Here is a 26112-nt window from a genome sequence, read left to right as displayed (position 1 = left end):
AGAAAGGGACCATATGAGCAAGGTACCCTATGCCTCAGCTATTGGCAGCTTGATGTATGCTATGGTGTGTACAAGGCCAGACATTGCACATGCAGTGGGAGTTGTGAGCAGATTCATGAGTAGGCCTGGAAAGCAGCATTGGGAGGCAGTCAAGTGGATTCTGAGATATCTGAAGGGTTCATCAGATACATGTCTTTGCTTCACAGGTGCAAGTTTGAAACTGCAGGGTTATGTAGATGCTGATTTTGCTGGTGATATTGATAGTAGAAAAAGTACTACTGGGTTTGTTTTTACTCTGGGTGGTACAGCTATATCATGGGCTTCAAATCTACAGAAGATTGTTACTTTGTCTAGTACAGAAGCTGAGTATGTTGCAGCAACTGAAGCTGGAAAGGAGATGATTTGGTTACATGGTTTCTTAGATGAATTGGGTAAGAAGCAGGAGATGGGCATTCTACACAGTGACAGTCAGAGTGCAATCTTCCTTGCCAAAAATTCGGCTTTTCATTCAAAGTCGAAGCACATACAGACAAAATACCACTTTATCCGTTACCTTGTTGAAGATAAGCTGGTAATGCTTGAGAAGATTTGTGGATCTAAGAACCCGGCAGACATGTTGACTAAGGGTGTCACTATTGAGAAGTTGAAGCTGTGCGCAGCTTCAATTGGTCTTCTAGCTTGAGGACAGGAGGATGAGTTGCAGGGATGAGGGATTGTGTTATGGAGGATTGTGGCTGATGTTTGCAGCTTGTGAGCCCTTAAGGGTTAAGGTGGAGCTGATGGAGGAGTTTGCTCGTGAAGCTTGATCAATTCAAGCCAAGGTGGAGATTTGTTAGTGTGGCTTGAATTATGCCACAAGCCCATAAGGGCCAACCAAGCCCAATCCGGCCAAAAAGGTGACCTAATACAAGTTGAAAAAGAATCCCACTTGACCGACTTACATAAAGTAACATATATATATTGCTTTATGAGATAGGCGGCTACATTGCAGAGAAAAGAAAAAATGTGTAATTCCAATTAACCTAGTTAGCAGTCACATGAGAGAAAATAGAGAATAGAGAGGCAGTCAGTTTCTATTCTTATTTTTCTGTGAGAGAGTGCTAGGGTGTAATTGGGATTTGGGTTTCTTGAGAGTGTTCTTGTGCACTATTGTATTTTCCCTGATAATAGTGAAATCCCTGCAACTCCGTGGACGTAGGCAAATTGCCGAACCACGTAAATATTGTCTTGTGCGTGTGATTATTTTCTTTGACGTGTGTTTTCTCTATTTGTTTTGTTTCTCACAGGTTAGGAATTTTTTTGGTTAAATTCCCTACACTTTTTGCTGAAAGTTTTTTGTTAAAAGTGCTGTAAATAAAAGATAAATGCTAAATAAATAAGTAGAGGAAACGTATTGGAACAATTCTAATATTTCTTATCAAGTCAATGTTATCTATACATACCATATCAATCCCAGAAAATAGTAAACTAGAGTTATCCTATCTAGTCAGTGATATCTATACATATTTCTTACATTGTTGTTGTTGAGTGCGTGAAACGAAAAATATTAGGACAAAAGACAATTTATCTCTTAATATATTTTTAAGTGAAATTAGTGGTTAACTCGTGTACAATAATTTGACAAAAATGATATATAAATATAAATGGATTTAAGTTATACTTAGTATAACTTCGTAAGAAAGTTCCACTTATTTTTTTACCGACTATATACCATACCATTCCTTGGTTGACATGACAAATTAGTATCACAATCGGAGTCACTATTGTGAAATGTTTCAAATTGAAACGAGTGGACCAGGGTCTTAATTACTTGCACATATAAGTATAGCTTTGGTTAATAGTTATAAGCAGCCATCAACTTTATCAAAAACCTAACCAAGCGCTATGAGAGACTGAAAGGGACACTGAAAATAGCGCTATGTGAGACTATAAATATCCTAGTAGGCATATCCGGCTGCACTCTTTTTCATATGCACCACCACCCCGCATTAATTTCCTTTACTTGCCACCCATATGATCCTCATCTAAATTCTAACCCACAACCATTAACTCTCACACATGCAGACACACACACTCTCTCTCTTCATAATTTTTGTATGCACATCCATTCAAGGCAACATTGATAGGTCGGTGTCTGGTGACTGTTGTTCTGTTACATAATGTAAATGGCCATTTGCACTCTTTTCTTTCTTATTAGTATGTGTTTTGCTTGATCACCTACACATCTCAAAAACTTTTAGTTTAGGTGTGGTGGTAGATACACTATGGAGATTGAGGTAGCTAGTAGTTTTCATAGTCTCTCATATAGTCTATCTATAAGATGTTAAGGTGAGAAAGACACTACTTGACATCTCATTAATGTATTAAAATTTGCGCAAAAATCTAAAACTGACACTTTAATTTTCAATTTTTTTTATTTGAGTCTTCTAACTTTTAGTTTTGTCATTTTAGTTTTCTAACTTTTAATTATTGTCAATTTGGTACTCTGTTAAATCTTAGTTACCTGCTGCCGTTAAGTGAGCCAAAACAACCTTGTTTTGGCTCTTTTTTTTTTTTTTTTTTCTTTTTTTTTCATAAATTCTGGAATTAAAAGAAAAAAAAACTGTTATTAAAAAAAAAAAAAAAACCGTCGTGTTCTTTGTTCTCAGGCTTTCCCAATATACTCCCATTGGTGGACAAGTCTAACAAAGCATTAGAACAACAATCACCATCTTGACCCGTAGTCTTGAACTCATTTCCACTGCAACGATTTAGAGGTCTCATATCATCTAACCTGGTCTTAAAATCAGATGTAGGTACCCTCACATCATCAAAAGGGGTGGTTTTCCCGTAGATATCCCTCTCATTGGCTTCGACACTATTCTACAAAGCAGGCTCCCTCACAATCTTCTGCGCATTTGCAGCAGCATCATTACGATGGTATGACACCAAGATCCCTAACTTGGAATCTGGAGCTGCTTGTACTGCTTGAAAGGGGAACGACCTTAAATGTATGTTTTTTTTTTTTTTTTTTTTTTTTTTTTTAACAGATTTTTCTTATTTCCTTTTAATTCCAAAATTTAAAAAAAAAAATTGTCAAAACAGCGTCGTTTTAGCACCCTTAAAAGCAACACATAATTGAGCTCTAACGGAATTTTATATTGACAAAAATTAAAAATTAGATAACTGAAATGACAAAACTGAAAATTAAACGATTAAAATAAAAAAGACTGAAAGTTAAAAAATCAGTTTTAGATTTTTGCCTAAAATTTAATTACGTGACTGCGTCCACAATTAATATTATCCTTCTTGCGTAGGCCACAAAACCCGCAAAGAACAGGGCGAGTTGACATGACAAGTAGCGTTGTACTCCCTGGCACTTCACTTATATATATTCAAGCAACTCAACGAGACATGTTGCAGTCCCTCATAACTACTCAAGCTGCACATGGTTGGCTTTTGGATACCTTGATGGGTGACATGGCTGACTTGCGTATTATATATTCAACTACATCAGTTGAGAAGTTCCTTGTATTTTGCTCCACCTCCTGGACCCTCTGGTTGAGTTTGCTTTGACAATACTGCAGTGTTATTCTCTTTGGAGAGAGACTTTTTTGTGTTCGGTAGTTGTATGCAAGGTTATTAAACTCGGACCGGACCGTACGGTCCGACCGGAAAACCCGAGAACCGTTCAGATTCACGGTCCATTTAAGGTAAGGAACCGTTCCATGCGAAAAAAGCATGGAACCGTCCGGACCGCGGTCCGACCGTCCGGGTCTGTGAACCGTGACCGGTTCACACGGTTCGGACGGTTCCCTAATTTCAGCCTTTTTTTTTTTTTTTTTTTTCCCTATACGGCGTCGTTCCACCTTTTTTTTTTTAACCCTCTCTCAAAAATCACTCTTAGCCTCACTCTGAAACCCTCTCTCAATCACTCTCAATCCTCACTCGTCTCTGCCTCTCTCAAAAATCACTCTCAATCCTCACTCTCTCAAGTCTCAATCACTCTCTCGTCTCTGCCTCTCCCTCGTCACCGTTGCACTGTCGCAGCTCAGCCCAGATTTCTTCCTCAATCCTCACTCTCTCAATCACTCTCTCCCTCGTCGCCGTCGCACTGTTGCAGCTCAGCCCAGATCTCTTCCTCACTCTCTCAAAGTCTCAATCACTCTCTCGTCTCTACCTCTCTCCCTCGTTGCCGTCGCAGCTCAACCCAGATCGCAGCTCACTCTCTCACGCTCATCTCTGCCTCTCTCCCTCGTCCCTATCGCAGCTCACTCTGTGCCTCGTCGTCGTCGCCGTCGTTGGTACTTTAATCTGTTTTTTCTTTGTTAATATTTGCAAGTTGATTGTGGATGATGATATAGATTTGAAGTGTTGGTGTGTAAATTGATTTGGGTCAATTGAAAATTGATTGTGGATGATGATATAGATCTGAAGTGTTGGTGTATGTGAAGACAAGGCTTGTGATATTATTGTAATTGTGAAAATTGATTTGGGTCAATTGGTGTTTCTGTTTGCCAAAATTACTTTGTTGTGTCTGCAACTTCTTGCTGCATGTTTTTTTTTTGTATTTTTTATTGCTGTTGGTTTCAATAATATTTACATTATTCTCAAATCATTTGCCCCATTACTAAAAGCAATCTCAACATAATTGAAATCCCAGAATTAACATAGCATCTGAATATGCTAGATTTCAAATTTACTTAACTACAGCTATCAGACCACATATTAATAAAAAAATAAAAAGAGAAGAAGAAAAATGACCTTCAAGAATAGAACAGGTGGACCATGGACCTGTTTCAAAATGAGTTCAGTGATAGAACAGGCAGACGCCTTATAGTATCTTAACTAGCTTTTTCTTATGATGGTGTCCTGAAAACAATTGGCCCTAATGTCTCACATACTTGACAAGCACAATGAAGAAGAAATGACTAATCAAAATGTGAAACAAAAGTAAGCTAATAGCTAGTCAAAGTGAGAAGAAGCAAAAACAGTAATACAAGTACCAATGACTTGCAGAAACCCTGTGCTTTCCCAGATAAGAAGACATTATTCTTAGAAACCCTATGCTTTCCCAGCAATACAAGTTAATTATTTAGTTTTATTTTTTTTTTTTTTTGGGTCTGTTGCATAATGAGTAGGTTCTGTGGAAAGTTGAAAAGGAAAAGTGAATGTGGGATTAGGATGTTTTAGGGATCAATTTTTGTATTATGGTTCAATTAACTTGTGGAAAGGATGTTACATTTGAAAAGTTTTTTTGTCTAGTGACTTGTTTCTTTCATGCATTTTTGATGGGAAGGAGTTTTTTTTGTCTAGTGTGTAACAATGTGTAATTGTGTACTGTATTTTTGTAAATTTTATGTATTTTTTAGAAATAAGCTTTTCTAAATGAATTAGGCTATTTTAGTTAATTTTTCTATTTTTTTTATTAATTTAATGTTTTTATATATATTTAAAATAATTATTAAATTAATTATGACGTCATCACGATTCGACCCCGGTTCGACCTCGGTCCAACCTCAAAACCCTTGAACCTCTCCCTTTTACGGTTCAATGAACGGTCCGGGTCTGAAAACCTTGGTTGTATGTACTTTGGGTATCAAACTATTTAATATGCAAATAAAAAAATAAAATAAAATAAAAAACTGTTTAATATGCTTCACGTGCTCTATATTTTTTGCGTATCTTTAGTATAACATTGTGATATATTCTTCATCGGCCTTTGTTCCACACATGGCTTGGATGGTTTCTATTGAGTGTTTTAAGAAAGCCAAGTACATTCCAGTCAGGACACTCATCTTCTTCTTTCAACCTCAAGATTAGATGTTTGAGGTTGGGAATATTATTTAATTAGGCTTTATGTATCAATTTTGGTTTTGTCATGGATTTCTAAAAGCGGAGATTGTTAGATTTAGGTGAAAATGTACTTCTAGTCCCTAATTTTAGGTCTATTTTTATTTTCGTTCCTAATTTGATTTCGCACCTACTTCAATCCTTGAAAATGAAAAATCATATCCATTTTGGTCTTTGTCGTCATCTCAATAATAGAAAATTTATACGTGGCAAACGGAGTGTATATGTGGCATATTAGATACTAGCGTGATTAATAAAATAATAATAAAAAATTTTATTTGATTTTAAAAAATTCCATGTTAGCATTTAAATAAATAAAAAATTACAAAAAAATTAAAAACAAAATTCTGAATTTCTAATTTTTTAAATTTAATTATTATATTTTTTTAAATCTAATTAAAGTAACTTAAAAAAAAAAAAAAAACTTTTCTTATTATTTTCATCTGATTCGCCCCGGGAATTTTTTTTTCTTTTGGTTTCATTCTCTCTCTCTCTCTCTCTCTCTCTCTCTCTCCATAAACAACTCTTCAAGCTGTATAAAACCACCACAAAGCCCACATGCTTTCAAGGTTTGATTTTTGGTGGTTTTCAAGAAAGGACGAAGCCAGAATTTAGAGTTAGGAGGAACGGTTTTGCTGTTTGTTGTGTGTAGTGACTTCGGCCTCCAACATTGTTGCTACTTAGTGCCGGTTTGGATCCAGCTGAAAGTCAAGTCTGCGTTTTGCGTTTTACCTTTTTTTTTTTTTTTTTTTTTTTCTCCGCACTGTTTCTGCTTTAAGGGGACAATGGTACTGTTCATATACTATTTGGCACTGTTCATACACTGTTTGGCACTGTTTATGGATTAAAAAATATTAAAAATGGGTCCCACGATACTATTCACACATTTAAAAATAATTTTGCTACAGTGTTTTCAGTTTTCAATTTTCAGTTTTCAGTTTCAGCAACAATAAGTTCAATCCAAACGGATCCTTAGTCTCGTAGTTGCTAGTTGTTTAAAATTTTTTAAAGGGTCAGATTGTTTATTTTAGGTAAAATTGGTTGTCTAGGCTTAAATTTTTTTTTTTTTTTTTTTTTTTTAGTTTTACTATTGGTAATTTTTGTTATTGTACTAATTTTTTTGGACTTGTATATTTCTTTTTCAGATTTTAGACTTATAAATATTTTTTTAATAGTCTTTAAAATGAGGAAAATGTTTGAACTACAAATTTTTTTTCTTACAAATTGCTGATAATGTAAGTGATGGGCTCAAATGCGAACTAATAAGAATTTGCTACCTTAACAATTTGAAAAAATGTTATAAAAAAATTTGTGACTATACCAATACTCCTAAGAGAATGGGGCAAAAGTGTACTTTTCTAAAACAAAATTGCTAAAATTAGTACCCATATATATAATAATATTTGTAAGGTTGAATTTATTCAATCATGTGTTGGCTTTATTCCGTGCCAAATTTGCTTGTAATTTAGCAATTAGATACCCTGTATTTAGGTGGGAATTATGTAAGGGTAGTGTGTGAGAGAGTGTGAAGAAATCTCAAGAAGTGTACAATTCAAGGGAGTTTCATGACCGGATCTCGCGATTGGTTTGCGACTGGCAAGTTGCCAAAATGGCACACATGTGAAGCATGCAGGGAGAGCTGAAGGGTCATGCCAGCTAGAGCACTACAGGACAAAACTTCCACTTTGACCAGGTAGTTAGCTCACGACTCAAACTCGTGACTTGTTCCAGTCGCGAGGTCGTGTCGCCAGAATGCCTTGTTTGGTTGTAACCGACTCTTCGCATTCCTCATACACCCTACTATAAATACCCTTATACCCACAAAATGTAGAGAGCTTCTAGAGAAAATTTTGAGAGAGAAACCCTAGAGAAAAACAAGATTGACTCATCCACAATCTTCATATTTTGATTCTCCAAATTCCTCTACTCTTACCCTCTCCATTGACATATCCTTGAGAGATACATTAGACAAATCCTTATCTCACTATACCCATATTAGTGATGAGGTATTTTGGTGCTTGGGAAGCAGTTTAGAAGGGACCAATTCATTTTGTTGATGTAATGGGTGATTGTGGGATCTAGTAAGTTAGAGAAGACAAGATTTGGCGTAACCTTGTTGGAGCAAGAAGCTTGGAGGGCTTAGGTGCACTGGGTAGATTAGGTTTGAAGGGTCTTCTACTATTCATGTATCCCAACTTCATTATCTAGTGGATTATTGACTGCTTGGAGGGCGGAGATGAGGTTTTTTGCCGAGTACTTCAGTTTCCTCTTTGATAACACATCGCCGTGTTATCTCTATGTTTGCATCTTTCTTCCCTTTCTCTTTACTTTTTAATTACTGCAGTGATTGTGATTAATTATGGTTTAGAGTGTGTTACCAATTTGGTTATAGCTTATATTTCATATTTCGCACATATATTGTTTGATTATAAGCTTGTGTTGGTAGTTTTGTATTTGGGGGTCTAAACGTTCATAGGTATTTTACACACTATTTGAAATTTTAATTGGTATCAGAGCAGGTGCACTTGTTGTGGTTTAATTACCTAAGTGCGATCCTAGACCCCTTTGCTATGGATGAAGTTATGGAAAAGGCTATGTTGAATTGTGGTTTAAATGTTTGTGATAATGACTCTATGAGTGTGTTTGAAGGTTTTCCTAACAATGAACTCCTAGAGTTATTAAAAACAAAGAAACATACTAGAATGTTTGTTCACATGCTGAAATGTTTTGAAAATGAGAATCACATCCTACATAATAGTCTATGTGAGTCTAATTCTTTGATTAAGAAGTATAAAAGAAGAAATAGAATATTGTGTGATAAGGTTGATAATCTGAAAAAGAAAATTCAATCTAACAAAAGCATGGAAAATGAAGATAAGTTTCTGTTTGAAGGTCAAGAGTGCTTGTCCCATGCTTCTTTGTGCACACTTCTTTGAAGGTATTTAATTCGTGTTTATGGTATCTTGATAGCAGTTGTTCTCGCCATATGACAGGAGATAAATCACTGTTTAAGTCACTCAAAGAGAAGGTAGGTGACTATGTGACATTTGGTGATGGAAGTCATGCTCAACTTCTTGGCAAAGGGACTGTTGAGATACTGGGATTACCTCTATTGAAGGATGTCTTATACATCAAAGGGCTTAAAGCGAATCTCTTAAGTATCACTTAAATATATGATGAAGACTTCTTTGTTCAATTCTCAAAGAAGGGGTGTATAATCATTGATGAAGAAGGGATTCAAGTCTTGGAAGGAAATAAGACTACTAACAATTGCTACGGAGTAGTTCCTATGGCAAAAATTTCCTACAGAAGTGCTCGTGTTGACATGTTGGAACTTTGGCACCAAAGATTTGGGCACAAATTTCAAACAACTAGCTAAAGTATCTAAACTTGAAGCTGTTGAGGGACTTCCAAAATTTGGAAAGGTGGAGAAAACCATTTGTAGTGCATGCCAAATGGGGAAGCAAACAAAGGCAAGTCATCACAAGGTAAATGTGATTGCTACTTAACGTTGTTTAGAGCTTCTTCATGTTGATCTGATGGAGCCCACAAGAATTGAAAGTCTAGGAGGAAAAAGGTACATTATGGTCATTTTTGATGATTTCTCAAGATACACTTGAGTGGAATTTCTCAGAGAAAAATCAGAAGCATATGAGAAAATGGAAATTCTATGCAAGAGACTTCAAAATGAGAAAGGGGTTCCTATTGTCAAGATAAGGAGTGATCATGGCAAGGAGTTTGAGAATGCAAGATTTGAGTCTTTTGTGAGAAGAATGGGATCAAAAAGGAATTTTCAGCCCCCAAAACTCCTCAACAAAATGAGGTGATTGAAAGGAAAAATCAGGTGATTCAAGAAATGGCAAGAGTTATGCTACTCAATAAGCAAATTTTCTTAAAAGTTTTGGGGAGAAGGCATGAACACCTCATGTCACATTGGTAATAGTATATTCTTCCGAGTGAGAACAAAGAAGACCGCTTATGAAATTTGGAATGGAAAGAAGCCAAAAATGAAATACTTCCAAGTATTCGGAAGCAAGTGTTACATTCTAAATGATCGGGAGAACCTCGGAAAATTTGATGTAAAAAGTGATGAAGGCATCTTCCTTGGATATTCTACTATTAGCCGGGCATATAAAGTCTTCAACAAGAGGACAAAGATGGTAATGGAGTTCATCAATGTGGAAGATGATGCTATAACAAAGGTAGAAATGGTTGATGATGGAGAAGGGACAAGCTCCAAAGAACCCATAGTTGAAGTCGAATTCCAAGATATTGAAGTCAAAGGACCTACACCGAAAAAGGAATCAACTCCCGTGAACTCAAGAATGGAAATAAGATCAATGTCTAGAACATCAAGTCCTCTCACTCCTCTGAAAGTTCATCCTCCTATCTCCCGGAATGATGAAATGTCCACCTTAAAGAAGCCATCATCAAGAGTGATCAAAAACCATCCAGATAGTAACATCATTGGATCTTTAGATGAAGGTCTTCGTCTTAGAAAGGGAAACATACTTCTAGCTAATCATATAACATACCATTGCTACCTTGCCCACTTTGAGCCGAAAAAGGTAGAAGAAGCTCTTCAAGATGAAAATTGGGTTAAGTCAATGCATGAAGAGCTAAATCAATTTGTGAGAAATGATGTATGGGAACTTGTTCTTAGGCTTGAAAATGTTCATGTCATCGGCACCAAATGGATCTTCAAAAACAAGACTGACGAAGATGGAGAGATTATCTGGAACAAGTCTCGACTGATGGCTCAAGGATACACTCAAGTGGAAGGAGTAGATTTTGATGAATCCTTCACTCCCGTGGCAAGACTTGAGTCTATTCGCATTCTTATGTCAATTGCATGCACTATGAACTTCAAACTCTACCAAATGGATGTGAAATGTGCATTTCTCAATGGTTACCTAAATGAAAAAGTGTTTGTTGAATAACTCGAAGGCTTTGAAGATCCTCACTTCTCGGACCATGTGCTAAGATTGAAGAAAGCTCTTTATGGTTTGAAACAAGCTCATAGAGCTTGGTATGATCAACTTACCCATTACCTACTACACAGAGGATTCAAAAAAGGATATGCCAACCAGACTTTATTTGTCAAGAATGATGAGGACTACCTTCTCATGGCTCAAGTATATGTGGATGACATAGTATTTGAAGCTACCACTGATGCTCGAGCTATAGAGTTCTTTGAGGAGATGAAGAAAGAATTTGAGATGAGTATGGTGAGGGAGCTTACATTTTTCTTAGGCCTTCAAGTGAAACAAAAGAAGGATGGCATATTCATTTCATAAGAAAATAATGCTAGAAATATTGTTAAGAAATTTGGATTAGATTCCAAAAAGCATGCCTTTACTCACATGAGTTCATCTACAAAGCTTAATGTTGATTCTTCCGGGGTAGAAGTAAGTCAAACTTTGTATAGGAGCATCATTGGGAGTTTACTCTATCTTACAGCTAGTAGACTGGATATTGCTTTTAGTGTGGTGAAGTGAATCATACGATATGTCAATGGCACTCCAGATTATGGCTTGTGGTACTCAAAGGACTCTAATGCTTGCCTTGGGAACAATCTTGTCTCTTGGATGAGCAAGAAACAAAATTCGATGTCCCTCTCTACGGCGAAAGCAGAGTACATAGTTGCTGGAAGTTGCTGCACACAACTTCTTTGGATGAACAAGCTACTTCATGACTACGAGATTCCTCAAGATACAATGTGTGTTTTCTATGACAACACCAGCCCTATAAATCTCTCTAAGAATCCGATTTAGCATTCAAAGTTGAAGCACATAGAGATACGTTACCACTTCATCCGGGATTTGGTGGAAGATAAAGTTGTTTGTCTTGAATTCATACATACGGACAATCAAAATGCGGATATCTTCAACAAACCTCTCGATGGTCCATGGTTTGAATCACTCCGTAAGACCATTGGCGTTGGTACAATTTCTTGAATCTCATGTGTGATGTGTGCTTTACTTCTTTATCTGGATTTGATCTCACTAGTGTAGAGCACACACTACTCTGTTGGCTACATGTATATTATGTTTTGAAAATTTTTGTTTGTTATTTTCTTTGAATTTTTTTACATTATTTTTTTATCAATCTTTACTTGTTTTTGTGTCAAAAAAATCCAAAAACACATAAAAAGTAGAAAATCCAAAAAGTTTGATCGACATTATTGTGTTTTGTCACACGCATGTTTTGCCTTGTACCTTCATACAAATGGCTTTGTGCATTTATGAGTGTAACTTGTTCTTTATGCACTCATATCATTGTGGGAAAAATCTTGACATCTATGTGATTGTTGTAAATAGATCTTCAAACTTATTATGAATGATTAGTCAATGGTTTTGTTGATTTTGAGACCTGCATAGACTTATGCCTACATATCTTCCCACTTTTTTATTTTTTCGCTTAAAGAGCTTAACCAATGTAAATCTCAAAATTAAAAGAGATAATGAGCTACAAAAGCCGTCGCACATACTAGTATTTGACTAGGAAAAAGGGAAAGCAACTTATATGAAAATGTATGATGCCCAAAAAGCCAAAGGCTTGTTCATTAAATTGAAATATCAAAAATTTCAGGCATCGATCTCAAAATGAGATGTATTGATTCAAAATGATCAAGTATTATGATGTGTATGGAGCTAAATGAAAAGTTTTAAAATTATGTTATCAAGTTTTGTGGGAGGTCATATATGCATACTTCTATAATTGAGATTGGTCACATTTCCTCGTGCTAATTGTATATGTTTTGGTTGAATTGATCATTGAACATGCACATTAGATTATGGACTATCTCATCTTTGATACCCACACACAACACACATGTCTATGTTCAATGAATGTCTTATTCATTTGTGTGATTGTACTTGTTTAAATGAGTTGCACATACTCAATTATATGTTAATCAAAGACAAAAATATTTTTGAGTGTTTTAATTGTTTTTGGAAAATATTTTTTTTTCGAAAATTTTTAAAAATTTCAAAAACTATTCAACTCTGTTTTGGCAACTCTATTTTGCAGGTCAAGCTAGTCACGAGCCCCCAGTTGTGAGCTTACTCAGAAGCTTTTACGACTCTCTGGCGAGTCAGGCCCCCAGTCGCAAAAAAGACTTAGAAACATTTTCAAAATTTTGGGTTTTTAGGATTGTCGCGACTTAGTTTGGCGAGTGGTTCATGAGTGAAGGCTCCAGTCGCAAGGTTTACTCAAAATGTTTGGCGACTCCCATCTTGACTTATTCGTGAGTGGACCTTCCAATCACGATAAATACTTAGACAAATTTTTCAAAATATGTCCTAGGGTTTTTGGCGACTTGTTCGCGACTTAATCGTCACGACTTAGTTTGGCGACTGGTTCGCGAGTGGAGGCTCTAGTTGCGAGGTTTACTCAGAATGTTTAGATGTTTGAGGTTGGGAATATTATTTAATTGGGCTTTATGTATCAATTTTGGTTTTGTCATGGATTTCTAAAGCAGAGATTGTTAGATTTAGGTGAAAATATACTTTTGGTTCCTACATTTTAGGTCTATTCTCATTTTGGTTCCTAATTTGATTTTGCGCCTACTTCAATCCTTGAAAATGAAAAATTATATCCATTTTGGTCTCTGCCATCATCTCAATAACAGAAAATTCATATGTGGCAAACAGAGTGTATATGTGGCATATTAGATGCTAACGTGATTAATAAAATAAAAATAATAAATTTTATTTGATTTTAAAAAATTCCACGTCAATATTTAAATAAACAAAAAATTACAAAAAAAATTAAAAACAAAATTCTGAGTTTCTACTTTTTTTTTAATTTAATTATTATAATTTTTTTAATCTAATTAAAGTAAATTAAAAAAAAAAACTTTTCTTATTCTTTTCATCTGATCTGCCCCCGGGATTTCTTTTTCTTTTGGTTTCATTCTCCCACATGCTCTCTCTCTCTCTCTCTCTCTCTCTCTCTCCATAAACAACTCTTCAAGCTATATGTAAAACCACCACAAACCACATGCTTTCACGGTTCGATTTTTGGTGGTTTTCAAGTAGGGACAGAGCTAGAACTTAGAATTAGGGGGCGGCTTTGTTGTTAGTTGTGTGCTGTGACTTCGGCTTACAACTTTGTTGCTACTTAGTCGCTTAGTTGCTAGTTGTTTAAAATTTTTTAAAGGGTCAGATTGTTTGTGTAACGACCCCACCCCACCTGTGTAGATATTGTCCGCTTTGGAGCCTCATACCCCTCACGGTTTTGTTCTCCCCTAAAGCACACAGTAGTGGGGGAAAAGGCCTCTTAGCGAATAATATCTACACAGGTGGGGTGGGGTCATTACAGATGGTATCATAGCCGGCCTAGTAACCCCGTGTGGGCTCGAAGACACTACTCTACAAAGTGGACCGTAATGAGGACGTTAGGGATTTAAAGTGGGGGAGATTGTGATACCCCAATTTGATTGATTGTATGATGTGTATGGGTGTCTAATGAGTCCCACATCGGGTATTTACTGGGTAAATCTAGGCTTTATTAACTACTATAAGAAACCTCAATTGTGACTAGTCCTTTTAAGGTATGGCACAAATATGATTAGCGCTTTTCCTTAGGTCGTTACAGTCTGTTTTAGGTAAAATTGGTTGACTAGACTTTTTTTTTTTTTTTTTTTAGTTTTACTATTGGTAATATTTGTTGTTGTACTAATATTTTTGGGCTTGTATATTTCTTTTTTAGATTTTGGACCTATAAATATTTTTTAAGGGTCTTTAAAATGAGGAAAATGTTTGAACTACAAATTTTTTTACAAATTGTTGATAATGTAAGTGGTGGGCTCAAATGCGAACTAATAAGAATTTGTTATCTTAACAGTTTGTAAAAATGTTATAGAAAAATTTGTGACTATAACAATACTCTTAAAAGAACGGGGCAAAAGTGTAATTTTCTAAAACGAAATTGCTAAAATTAGTACTCATATATCTAATAATATTTTTTTTAAAAAAATTTGGGGTCCAACCATGGCTCTGTCCATGTTTTCAAGGATCCACCATGTAGTATCTAGCATTAATATAGCCATCCATAGAGGATGAAGTCGAAAAGAATCTGTTGGGGAAACTCTGCTAAAAGATCAGTTTTATTTCAAATCAAGCCAATGTTCCATAGGGAAACTCTACCATTGTATCTTACTTTCTCGGCCTCTATGTTACTTGATTCATTGAAGTACTTACAGGCATTAAGTGATGAAGACGATGACTAGATTGACGACGACAACAAGGACCTACTCCAAACCCAAAAATTTAGATCTGCTCTAGATACATGAAGAACATAAAAATAAAAGAAAAACCCAGATCTGCTCCAAACCCAAAAACAAAATTGAAGGAGATGAGAGTTTTTTTTTTTTTTTTTTCCCCTGTGTTTGGTTGCTGAGAGAGTGGGGAAAAGGATTTTGGTGTTGGGTTACTTGCTGTTGTGTTTGCTCTAGGTTTGTTTTTTTTTTGGTGGATTTAATGATTTTTCTGGGTTTATGGATTTGATTTGCTGGAGGTTTTGGTAGAGAATAAAGATTTTTTATGTATTTTTGCATGTTTGGTTGCTAAGAAAATGCAAAAAAATAAAAATAAAAATCTTTTGTGATTGTTGTAATTTTTTGGGCAACAATGTTCTTCCACAAAGAACATGAAGAAAACTCTTGTTCTTCCAAAAAATTAATGAAAAGAAAAAAAATATTAATTACTATTTTTAATTAGAATGTTTTTTTTTTTTTGTTTGTTTCTTTACTAACATGGTTTTTTTATTATTTAAAAAAAAAAAAAAAAAAAAAAACCTAATGTGGCATTTTTAAAAAATCAAATAAAATTTTTTATTATTATTTTATTAGCCATGTCTACATCTAATATGTCATCTATGCACTCCGTTTGCCACATATGAATTTTCTGTTACCGAGATGATGACAAGAACCAAAATGGACATGATTTTTCAATTTCAGGGACTGTCATAGACACAAAATTAAATTATGGGCCAAAATGAGAATAGACCCAAAATGTAGGGGACAAAAAATGCATTTTCACGTTAGATTTAAGTTTTAGGGTCTGTTCGGTTGGGGTGAAACAGGGAGGATAGAAAATAGATGAGAGAAAAGTTGAAAGAAAACTGATTTTATGTGTGTTTGGTTAGAGAGAAGGGGAGGATGAAATTGATAGAGCCCAAGTATTTTCTCTCCTGACCCACCAAAATTTTTTCTCTCCTATTTGGGGAGAAAATAGAGGGGAGAGGAATAGGTATAGTCAATAACTAAACTACCCCCTCCTCTTACGTTTCTTGGTTAATTGCTCCTCCATTTTTTCCCCTTCCTGGGTGTGATACAACAAGCACCACTGTTGCATCATATTTTGGGGTGCTTTGACTGCTTTATTTTGTTTTGCTCTTCTTCTTCTTCTTCTTCTTCTTTTTTTTTTTTTTTTTTTTTTTTTTTTTTTTTTTTTTTTTTTTTTTTCAGTTGGTTGTTGGCCACTTTTTAAAAAAAAAAAAAAAAAAAAAAATTGGGCACCATTTTTTTAATAAAGGCATATGAGTAAACTTATACAAACTCTTTTTTTTTCTATTCCTCAACTTTTCCACCCCCAACCAAACACAAATTAAGGAAACTAAAGTTATATTTGGTTATCATTTTTGTTTTTTTGTTGACTTGTTTTTAAGAATAAAATCAAAAAATAAATTTGTTATATTTTCAAAGTTAAAAACCCGCTTGGTTAGTTGAAAAGGAAAAACACCGCACAAAAGAAGTTATCATTAATTTCAGTATTTTTAGCATCATTTATAACATAATCACAGAAGAAACAAATAAATAAATGGAAGATGAGGGAAAATCCAAAGTTTTGGTATTGAAGGGTTTTAAGTCCCTTCCAACGAGATTAATGTATGGGTTCATATAAGTTCAAACATACATCAGATCAGACCAATATTTGAACAACTGGATTCCTTTTTTTTTTTTTTTTTCAGTATATGTTAATTTCTTGTCTAAATAAAATATCTATTTGCAAATGTCAAAAAAAAAAAAAAAAAAAAATGGTTCTCCCATTAGCACGTAGCATTGGCAAACCCACACATTAAACCTCAAGGCCGCCACTTCCAAAAGCTACTGCGCCAACATGATCTTCTAGCAAGGCAAACATATATCAATATCAAATTCTTGCTACCAAAAAGCAAACAAATTGCACCTCACCTTGGCTAATTTGCTGAAGCCACCAATGAGCAAAGGTGGTCCTCTTCTTTAAGATTGCCTAGTTACACAAAGTGGCGTGAAAATAAACAGTCCCGGTGATGAGAGAGAGAAAACAAATGCTAAAATCCCTTGTTTTGCTTCCAATGGGATTTGAACTGAGGCGCTAATTCATTAATTGTGGGTTTCAAGTTGTTTTCTCCATGTTTTTAAAGAACTTGAAATTGAAAACAGGTAAATGCATGTTTTCTATTTCCTTTGTATTTTGAGAATTGAGAACTATTTTTGTTTTTAGCTTGTTTTTGGGTTAGAAAATAGAAAACTGGAAAAAAAAATAGTTAACAAACATACCCTAAAATCTCCTCTATCCTTCCATTTTTTCATCCCCTTCTAATTTTCTATCTGTTAGGTTCTAAATGTTTAGAACAATTGGCAAATCGTGAACACAAACCTGTCTAGATATAGATCTTAGAGTCTATAGGTATTATTAGACAATATTCAAGATGATTCAAGTCAAGATTCAAGAACATACAAGCTGCAGGAAGAAGATTTCATAATCTGTCTAGTTTGATCGATCGAAAGACAGGCTCGACCGATCGAAAGTCGTATCTACAAAATTTTAATTAAGTCCAAACAGCAGTTCAAGCCCATTAAGGATTAGGGTTTCAGATCTACTTCTCCTAGTATATAAAGAAAACCCTAAGCACGTTTTTATAAGGCTTTTTAGAGAGAGAAGAGTGTGCCTCTTTTGTATTTAGGGTTTTATACCTAAAAAGCTCTCTCATATTTTCTACCAGTGTTATTACTTGAAGAATCTCAAGATCTGATGTTATAGAAGTTGCTGCCTTCTCTAGTCATCAAAGGTGCTGATGATCTAAACCTTTAAGGATGGTCTTGGAGTCACAAATAGGAGAGTTTGTGTTGCTAAACCTTTGAGTGAGATCTTAAAGTCACAAATGTGGGTTTTTGTGTTTTGCAAATGCCAAAGAAAGAAGTAGTCCGTGGACTCGGAACTATCATGGGGTCGTGGTAGTAAGTTTTCTACTCAATGTAGTAATAGAATGTTAGTGGTCTAAATCGCTATTGTACAAACTTCAATTCTTTCATAGTGGTTTTGCTGTTTTACCTTGAGGATAGCTAGGTTAAATCCTCCCCAGGTTTTTTACCGGTTTGGTTTTCTTGGGTTATCATATCGTTGTGTTCTTTATTTTCCGCTGCTTTACATGATATAATTGTTATTATTTTAACCTAGATCTGAATAATAAACCTAAATATTCACTTGGTTAATTAATTAGGTTAAACAACACTACAACAAAATGTATTTTCAGTGACGAAAAAATTCGTCACTAAAAGTCCAGTTTTTCGTCACTAAGGACTTTTAGTGACGAAATTAGACTTTTAGTGACGAAACTCATTTCGTCACTGTAGCCCCGTCACTAAAAGTCTTGGTGACGAAAAATTTCGTCACTAAAAGTTCGATTTGGTTTTTTTAAAAAAAACTTTTAGTGACGAAAACGTTTCATCACTAAATGTTTTCCTCACTAAAAACACTATTCAGTGACGAAAATATTTCGTCACTAAAAACTCTTTAGTTTACCAAATCATATTTAGTGACGAATAATTTCGTCACTAAAACTATGTTCGGGTACATATAGTGACGAAAAAATTCGTCACTAAAACTATATTTAAGAAAATCCAAGCACATATAGTGACAAAAATTTTCGTCACTAAAACTATTTCTTACAAAATTTTGCTATATTTAGTGACGAAATTTTCGTTACTAAAACAATTTTTTGTTGCTATATTTGTGACGAAAATATTCATCACTAAAACTTATTTTCTGTTTTTATTTTTTTCATGGTTTTGATATTAACCTGTAACCTGTCATTACATTATTAAAACCTCACATTTGAATAACACATTTATCTCAACAACACATTTATAAAAAAAGATCCATAACATTCCATAAGTAAAAAATAAAACAAGTATATAATTCAAACTCCTTCCATACAATAATTGTTTGCAATACATACAATAACTCTACCTAAACCCTATTTTAGAACTAATGGAAGATGTTCTCATATGTCTTCAAGTAATGCCAAAAGTAAATCTCCTAAAAGTCACCAATAAGAAATCTGCACAAATATAAAAACAATAATTCGTTAAAACCATTTAGTAAAAACATTAACTATGTTATAAGAAATATTTCTAACAATGCATTAAGAGTAACCACACCAATAAATTAAAATCACAACTCCTAATGTATAAGTTGTAAAAAGCAAATAAAGTACTAACAAAAAAGTGTTTTAACTACCCTTGTCGATAGTAATTCCCACAATGAATACACGGGCATGGAATATTACCACTCACGTCCACAACTACCCTTGCAAAATTAATAAATGCATTGACCACTTTAATATATGGATGACTTAATCTGCCATCGGGTGTCTTACCCATTGTCATCCAACTTTTATCCATGTTTGACTACAATTACAAAATGATCAATGCTATTTTAGTAAAATAAAGACAACTCATGCATAGTGTATTCTAACATCTAAATCCATATGCTACTTAGATAAAGTTCTATCCTATTCATAAATGCACAAGTCTATATTAATACTTAAACAAATATACATTGCACACACAAATATACACTCCTAATATGCATTTAAATGACCTTATAACTTCACGCAAGCCACTCGCTTGCCCCAACACAACAACCCACCACAAAGCCAATCACAAACATCACAACTATAATGCTTACAAGTATTGAAATTGAATAAAAGAACACAATTGTCACTAATCAACAAGTTTCATTCATATTTGCAAGAAATTAAAAACACTCCCAATATGAATTTAAACAACTTTATAACACCGTGCAAGCCACCCGCTTGCTCCAACACAACAACCCACCACAAAACAAATTTTCAACATCACAACTATAATGCTTATAAGTATTGAAATTGAATAAAAGAACACAATTGCTACTAATCAACAAGTTTCATTCACATTTGCAAAAAATCGAAAACACTTCCAATATGAATTTAAACCACCTTATAACACCATGCAAACCACCCGCTTGCTCCAACACAACAACCCGCCACAAAACAAATTTCCAACATCACAAGTATATATAGAGTTTTATAAGTTTTTAACTAAAATATACTTACTTTGCTCAATCATTTATTCAAGGATTGGAAACATGGACTCAGGCGGATCAATCAATAGTCCAGCAATACAATATGCTGACTCAAAATTCAATTAACTAATATTTAGAGAGGACAAAATATAAGGAATTTTACATATACTTTATTATATTTTATTAGATCAAAAAACTTGTATCAAAATATATTTTGTAAAAAATAAAGCGAGAATAAATTTTAAAGAAATTATATAAAAATCAAACAATTTAAATAAAGTTTTAAAAAATGGATAAACAATCAATACATAATCAAACATTTGAACTGCTCTAGAATAAAAAAACAACAATATTCTAATATGATAAAGGAAATTAGTTATCTGTCAAAAGCTCCACTCAAATTGAATAGTCAAAAATCAGAATCCATATTCACATTAAAAAATAACTTTTCTGTAGTAATCAACACTCTGGTATAAAAGATAACACACAAAATACCCATGTTTCTCTCTCTATATATTTTAAACTATTTTTACCATACCCAAAAAATAAATAAATAAATAAATAAAGGAAATTACACACAAAATAACCATGTTCCTTCTGAAAATTGTTAAAATAAATCGCATAAAAACATTGCAATTCCACTAATTTGACACAAAAATCAGATTATAAAAAAAAAAAATATATATATATATATATATATATATTTTTTTTTTTTGAATGTTAAAAAAAGGAAATTACCGATTTGAGAATGAAGCAACGAAGTCGAAGTTCGGTGAAGGCGAACGGTAGCCGATTCGAAGGAAGGCGAACGGTCGCCGGGAAGGCGAATGGTCGCCGATTTGAAGGAAGGCGAACGGTCGCCGAGAATGCGAATGGTCGCCGTTGAGCTTAATCGGCGACGGTTGGCTCTTAACGGAGCTTCATCGGCGACGGTTTGAGCTTCATCGGCGACGGTTTGAGCTTAATCGTGACGGTGGGAGTTCAACGGCGATGGTGGGAGCTTAATCGCGACGGCGCCGTTGAGCTTAATCGCGACGGTTTGGCTCTTTGTTTTTTTTTTTTTTTTTTTACTGAAATATGGCTTTGATGACTTTGAAAACTTTGGCGGGGTGTGTGTATCACTGCTTAACCCATTTGAAAACTTTGTTTTCGCTGTGGAAACGTGGAAGGCATTTCTAAGTTTTTGGTAGCTAAGGTTCTGAGACGGCCAAGTAGAGAAATGAAGGGTTGAGTGGGGTCTATTTGAAAAATTGAAAGATTTGATTTTGTTTTGTTTTATGGTTTTTTTTTTGGTTATAACGTGATTGGTGGAAATTAAGGCATATTCTATTATAAGATTCAAGAGAGTTCTTTTTTTAATACGTGGGGTGGGCAGGTAGAGTTTGTTGAGAGTACGTGAATTACGAGAATGGTGTTGTGGTGAGGGGACTTGATTTTGTGAGTGAGGGTAGATTTGTCAACTACTTAGATATAGTGCTCTGTTGAAAAAAAAAAAACTCTAAAAGCTTTTGGTGCATGTGCTGGGTATTGAAATTGGACTTTGAAGTCTTTAGTGATGAATTTCAGTTTCGTCACTAAAGACTGGGTTTTGTTAAGATATTTAGGGACGAAATTCATATTTCGTCACTAAATTATACTTTTAGTGACGAATTATGATTTCGTCACTAAAAACATATAAGTGCACAACTATTATTATTTTTAGTGACGAAAGGATTTTCGTCACTAATTCTTCCTTATAGTGACGAAAGGATTTTCGTCACTAATACTATCTATAGTAATACCTACAGTGACGAAATATTTCGTCACTAAAAATTTCAACTTTTAGTGACGAAATATTTCGTCACTATAGATTAATTAAATTTGCGCCAAAATTTCCCTCTATTGGCGCCCATTTTTCAGAACACAATAGTGACGAAATTTATTTTTCGTCACTAAATGTTATAATTTTTTTCATTATCAGTGACTAAATTCATATTTCGTCACTAAAGCTGTATTTTTAGTGACGAAAAATATTTCCTCACTAATTTTCGTCACTAAAAATACATTTTGTTGTAGTGCAATCTAGTTTTACAGGGGTCTAAAAATAAACACTATCATTTCACTTTTTCATCCTCTCAACCAAGCAAACCCTTAGGTTGGCAACTCGTGAGCAAAAATGTCTTGTAAATTTAAAGTCTCTACGTGTTGTCAAGATTGTTGCCCAAGTGCTAAAACTCACTGCAAGAATTAAGAATTCTACGACTTTCACTCCAGAACAGTGCAGCAATGGCATAAATGTGGGCTACCTATTATTTCTTTTTACTGGTTACTTCTTTTTTTCTCTCGTATTTTTTTCCCAGCTGAAATCCAGCTTTTTTTTTTTTTTTTTTTTTTAATTCGGTATAGCTGATACATCCTGATCTGCCTCGGTATTTGGAGCAGCATGAAATAGTTGCATTTCAACTAATTGTAAATATGTGATTTATGGGATTAGGAATTTTTACATATTTTGAAAAAAGATAAAGAAAAAATTTTCACGAATGAACTTATAAAGTTTAATTGTAAGTTTAAGTGTACACAGGAAGAATTAACACATCCTACCAAGAAAGGTCGAAAAAAGAAAAACCAACATAAAAACCACAGAGTGAAATTCATCATCCATTTTGACATAATTATTCACACATACACACAAGCACTTCTTCACCTTGATTAATACTTTTACCACTTTTTAGAAATCAGAAGCACATTATTGCGGTACTCTCCAAGGGCCCATATAGGAAAGATATTTCTGTACACTGAACAACTGATCATACCGTTCTTGTTGAAAACTCCCATGATTTCCTATAGATTGGAGAAAACAAAGCTAATAATGTACAAGAAGTAGAATTTGTATCACTTATTGAAGGTTAAGAAACAATTTTTTCCTCACTGAGTATTTGATAGCATATGTATGTAATTAATAAGGGCAATGTTTTTCGAATGCAAAAAGTGGAATATAAAAAGTTAGACAGAAGATTTTTATTCCTTTGATAACTAAACTTCCTAACTAAAAGACCATTTTTTAAATAGTCACACATTCCTTTTATTTTTGTTTTGTATAAATTTACCTGCTGAGGGAAGTCTCCATTTTCCATTTGTGCATTAATCAAAACCTTGGCTGCACGATGTAAGGGAGTCGCATCTCGCTGGGCCTAACCATCAAATTGGTAACCAAAAAAACCAGCATATCAAATTAGTGTTATCTTACTTACTAATTAGAGAGTTAGATCCTATATGCAACATTAATTTGTGCAATAGTAGAAACTATGATACCACATTGTGAATGACCTAGTTACCCAGGTTGAGACGAATTGCGCGGGTGCTTTCTCATTCATCTCTTCCCAGATTTAATCACCCACATTCTTGAACTTCCTTGCCTTCCCAAGTACATTTTATGTACTCTTTATTATTATATTATATTATTCATTTTCCTCGATAGAACTAATGTAAAAGTCTTTTGAACCTTAAAAATTCTAGGCATGTTGACAGATGAATTTTCGTTGTGAATGGGAAAAAGATAAAACATTCTATCGTACCTGGCCAGCTTCAATAAGAGATAACATAGCCCATCCAGTATTTACTATGTGTGCTCTGTCCAGACTGCTGTATACCTGTTCACACGTAGGTTAGTTTTTGTACCCAGAACTGATCATTCAGCTTTACAATGATCTAAATTATGTTGTAAAATTGGATCATACGGGACCTCATTGTGACTCTTTTCTTTAACCTTCTTACTTTTCACCTAAAGTCATTAATTTGCTTAATTTTTTTCCAAAAATTCAAGATAAATAATGTGTTTTAAAAGAATTCTTAAAATACAATGCTTGAAATGGTTTTTACCTTATCTTGGCATGACAGGTAGCTTTCTCCCCAACCACCTGAATCAAGCTGTTTGGAAAGTAAGAAATCACATGCTCTTCTAATGCTGTAGCTATTATGGTAGGTCTTACCAGTAGCCACCAGACCCTTTATCCCAAACCATGTTGCATAGGTGAAGCAAACTCCCCAAGATCCAATCCTATTTTAGAAACTATATATTGTCATGCTCAATAGTAAGAAATCACCTTAAACATTTGTTAACTACAGCAGCACTACAAAACCTAGCTTGAAGAGTAACCAAGCTAGTTCATGTCCAAGAAGAGGTCAAGAAGGATAGGAAGGTTGCAAAGAGCCTAATTAGCTAAATCCTTATGTTTACCTAATGAGTAACCAATTATTAGTAACTAGCTTTGATTCTTACCAGGTTTTGGCTAACAAATTATGGTCGTGAATGCCCAACTTAATGGCTATATATTATGAACTAACTAGGCCACCTGTCATTGGTGATGGCTAGTGGATTTGGCTTTTCGTTTGGAAAGGTTATTCAAGTTATGCATGTTTACATTATATATAAGAGCATCACTATTGGGGTGGTAAAATAGCATTTTAGCTATTTTTCCACCTTAAACTCCAAGTAAGTGCCTAACATTGGTGGAGCCAAAGGCAAATTTTTTTTGCCTTCTTACTACAGTGAACAGCCAAGAAAAAGAAGGTATAAATAAAATTATTACTTTATCACTTAGTTGGGTTTGGAGGTAGAGGAAGAGAGAAGAAGTGAGAAAGAAATTAATAAAAAAATGAACAGTATTTGGCTGATGGTAAAAATAAGACCATTGACGTAGAGTGTGTTGTGAAATTGTGTGTTAAAATAGATAAAATAGTTTTTTGAGATGTTAAATGCTAACATTTTTAGCTCCACTGATGTGTGTTAATTTTATTCTTTGCAATATTTTAAAGCGTGGGTTATTAAGAAAAAATTATTAAATCATAAAAAATTAACAACTTCCTACACATTTAAGATTTTGGAATAAATGGTAGTTTATCAATGTATATTGGTCTATCATAGTAAGTATCTTGAGTTTGAATCATGTTTTCATTTATCTCTCATTTCAAATTATTAGAAATCCAGGAAAAGTTTTGTAACTTAATGATAGAATTTTGCTCTCCTTTATTAGGAAAATTAAGGTTTATAAATTTCCCTTTCTCTAGTTGTAACTATTAAAATATTTTATATATACATGTTAAAAATCTAACATGTTGGACTCCACTTATTAAGGAAAGAAATGTGATCCATGCATAGGAAAGTGTTAATTAAAATAATGATTAAATTGTTAAATTATCATTTATTAATAATATAAGCTTTTGGAATAAGTGATAGCTCACCATAATATTATAGAGCATGTTTGTTTTAGTATTTCAAGATTGTGTCATTGCAATTTACTATAATTCTTTTCTGTATTTTTGGACTTTAAAAATATAATTCCAAAAGAATATTTTTGAAATCCCATTATTTGCTCCCCCTCTGCTTATCTAGACAAAACCAGAACTAATGTATAATAATGTGAGTGGTATGATCTCAAAGGAGAAAACAAACCAAGAGCCATCAGGTAGTTGTATGCTCTCAATGAAATTAGCTGCCTTTGCTATACATGCTTCTATTTCTGTCCTCCGATGTCCAGGGTGCAGTTTCACGAATGATTTCAGACCCTGTATAGCTGATGAAGTGCATTCCACATACCTACATAATGACCCAAGAAAATTATAAATCAAAATTTTGAAATATAAGATAATTCCAAAACCTTTAGTTATGTTATACAAAAACTAGAGTTGTGTGCTGCGTACATATATAATGTCTACATTGATATTTAAAGACTACTAAGTTTATACATAAGAAAAAATCATACGTGTTTATTTAAAGATTAAAATTGGAGCTAAAAGAAAAACCGCCTTGTTAGTAACTAGTATTATAAATCATAATAATTATGAAAGTCATGATAGTTCGTGAGTAAAATTGTAGGCTTGGTCGATCTTACTGATAATCAATGATATTATCTCCAAACGTTTCCGATGGGTTGATCATCTATGAAAGAAACATGATGTGTTAAAA

At 34.1% G+C, this 26112-nt stretch overlaps 1 protein-coding gene and 1 long non-coding RNA gene across 5 annotated transcripts in view; both read right to left on the bottom strand.

Moving 5' to 3' along the window:
• Positions 1 to 18999: 18999 nt before the first annotated feature.
• LOC115969253 lies at positions 19000 to 21411 on the bottom strand. The gene is made up of 3 exons (XR_004086908.1): positions 20907 to 21411; positions 19325 to 19513; positions 19000 to 19164 (listed from the first exon to the last, which is right to left on the bottom strand). It is a non-coding gene; the product is annotated as an uncharacterized LOC115969253 (long non-coding RNA).
• A 1256-nt stretch (positions 21412 to 22667) lies between these two features.
• LOC115969279 (cycloartenol synthase-like) overlaps positions 22668 to 26112 on the bottom strand; it is a 51088-nt gene continuing 47643 nt past the window's right edge. For all 4 annotated transcript variants that reach the window (XM_031088898.1, XM_031088900.1, XM_031088901.1 and 1 more), the window contains 6 exons: positions 26039 to 26085; positions 25600 to 25743; positions 24027 to 24204; positions 23723 to 23797; positions 23255 to 23338; positions 22668 to 22988 (listed from right to left, as the gene is read on the bottom strand). In XM_031088898.1, the coding sequence (XP_030944758.1) occupies positions 22866 to 22988; positions 23255 to 23338; positions 23723 to 23797; positions 24027 to 24204; positions 25600 to 25743; positions 26039 to 26085 (651 nt within the window). In that variant the 3' untranslated portion in view covers positions 22668 to 22865. The remainder of the gene's footprint in view (positions 22989 to 23254; positions 23339 to 23722; positions 23798 to 24026; positions 24205 to 25599; positions 25744 to 26038; positions 26086 to 26112) is intronic.

This window comes from Quercus lobata, chromosome 11 (assembly GCF_001633185.2).
Source record: "Quercus lobata isolate SW786 chromosome 11, ValleyOak3.0 Primary Assembly, whole genome shotgun sequence".
NCBI classification, from domain to species: Eukaryota; Viridiplantae; Streptophyta; class Magnoliopsida; order Fagales; family Fagaceae; genus Quercus; species Quercus lobata.
Note: the sequence above shows the minus strand (reverse complement) of the source record. Positions and strands in the feature narration are given on the sequence as shown.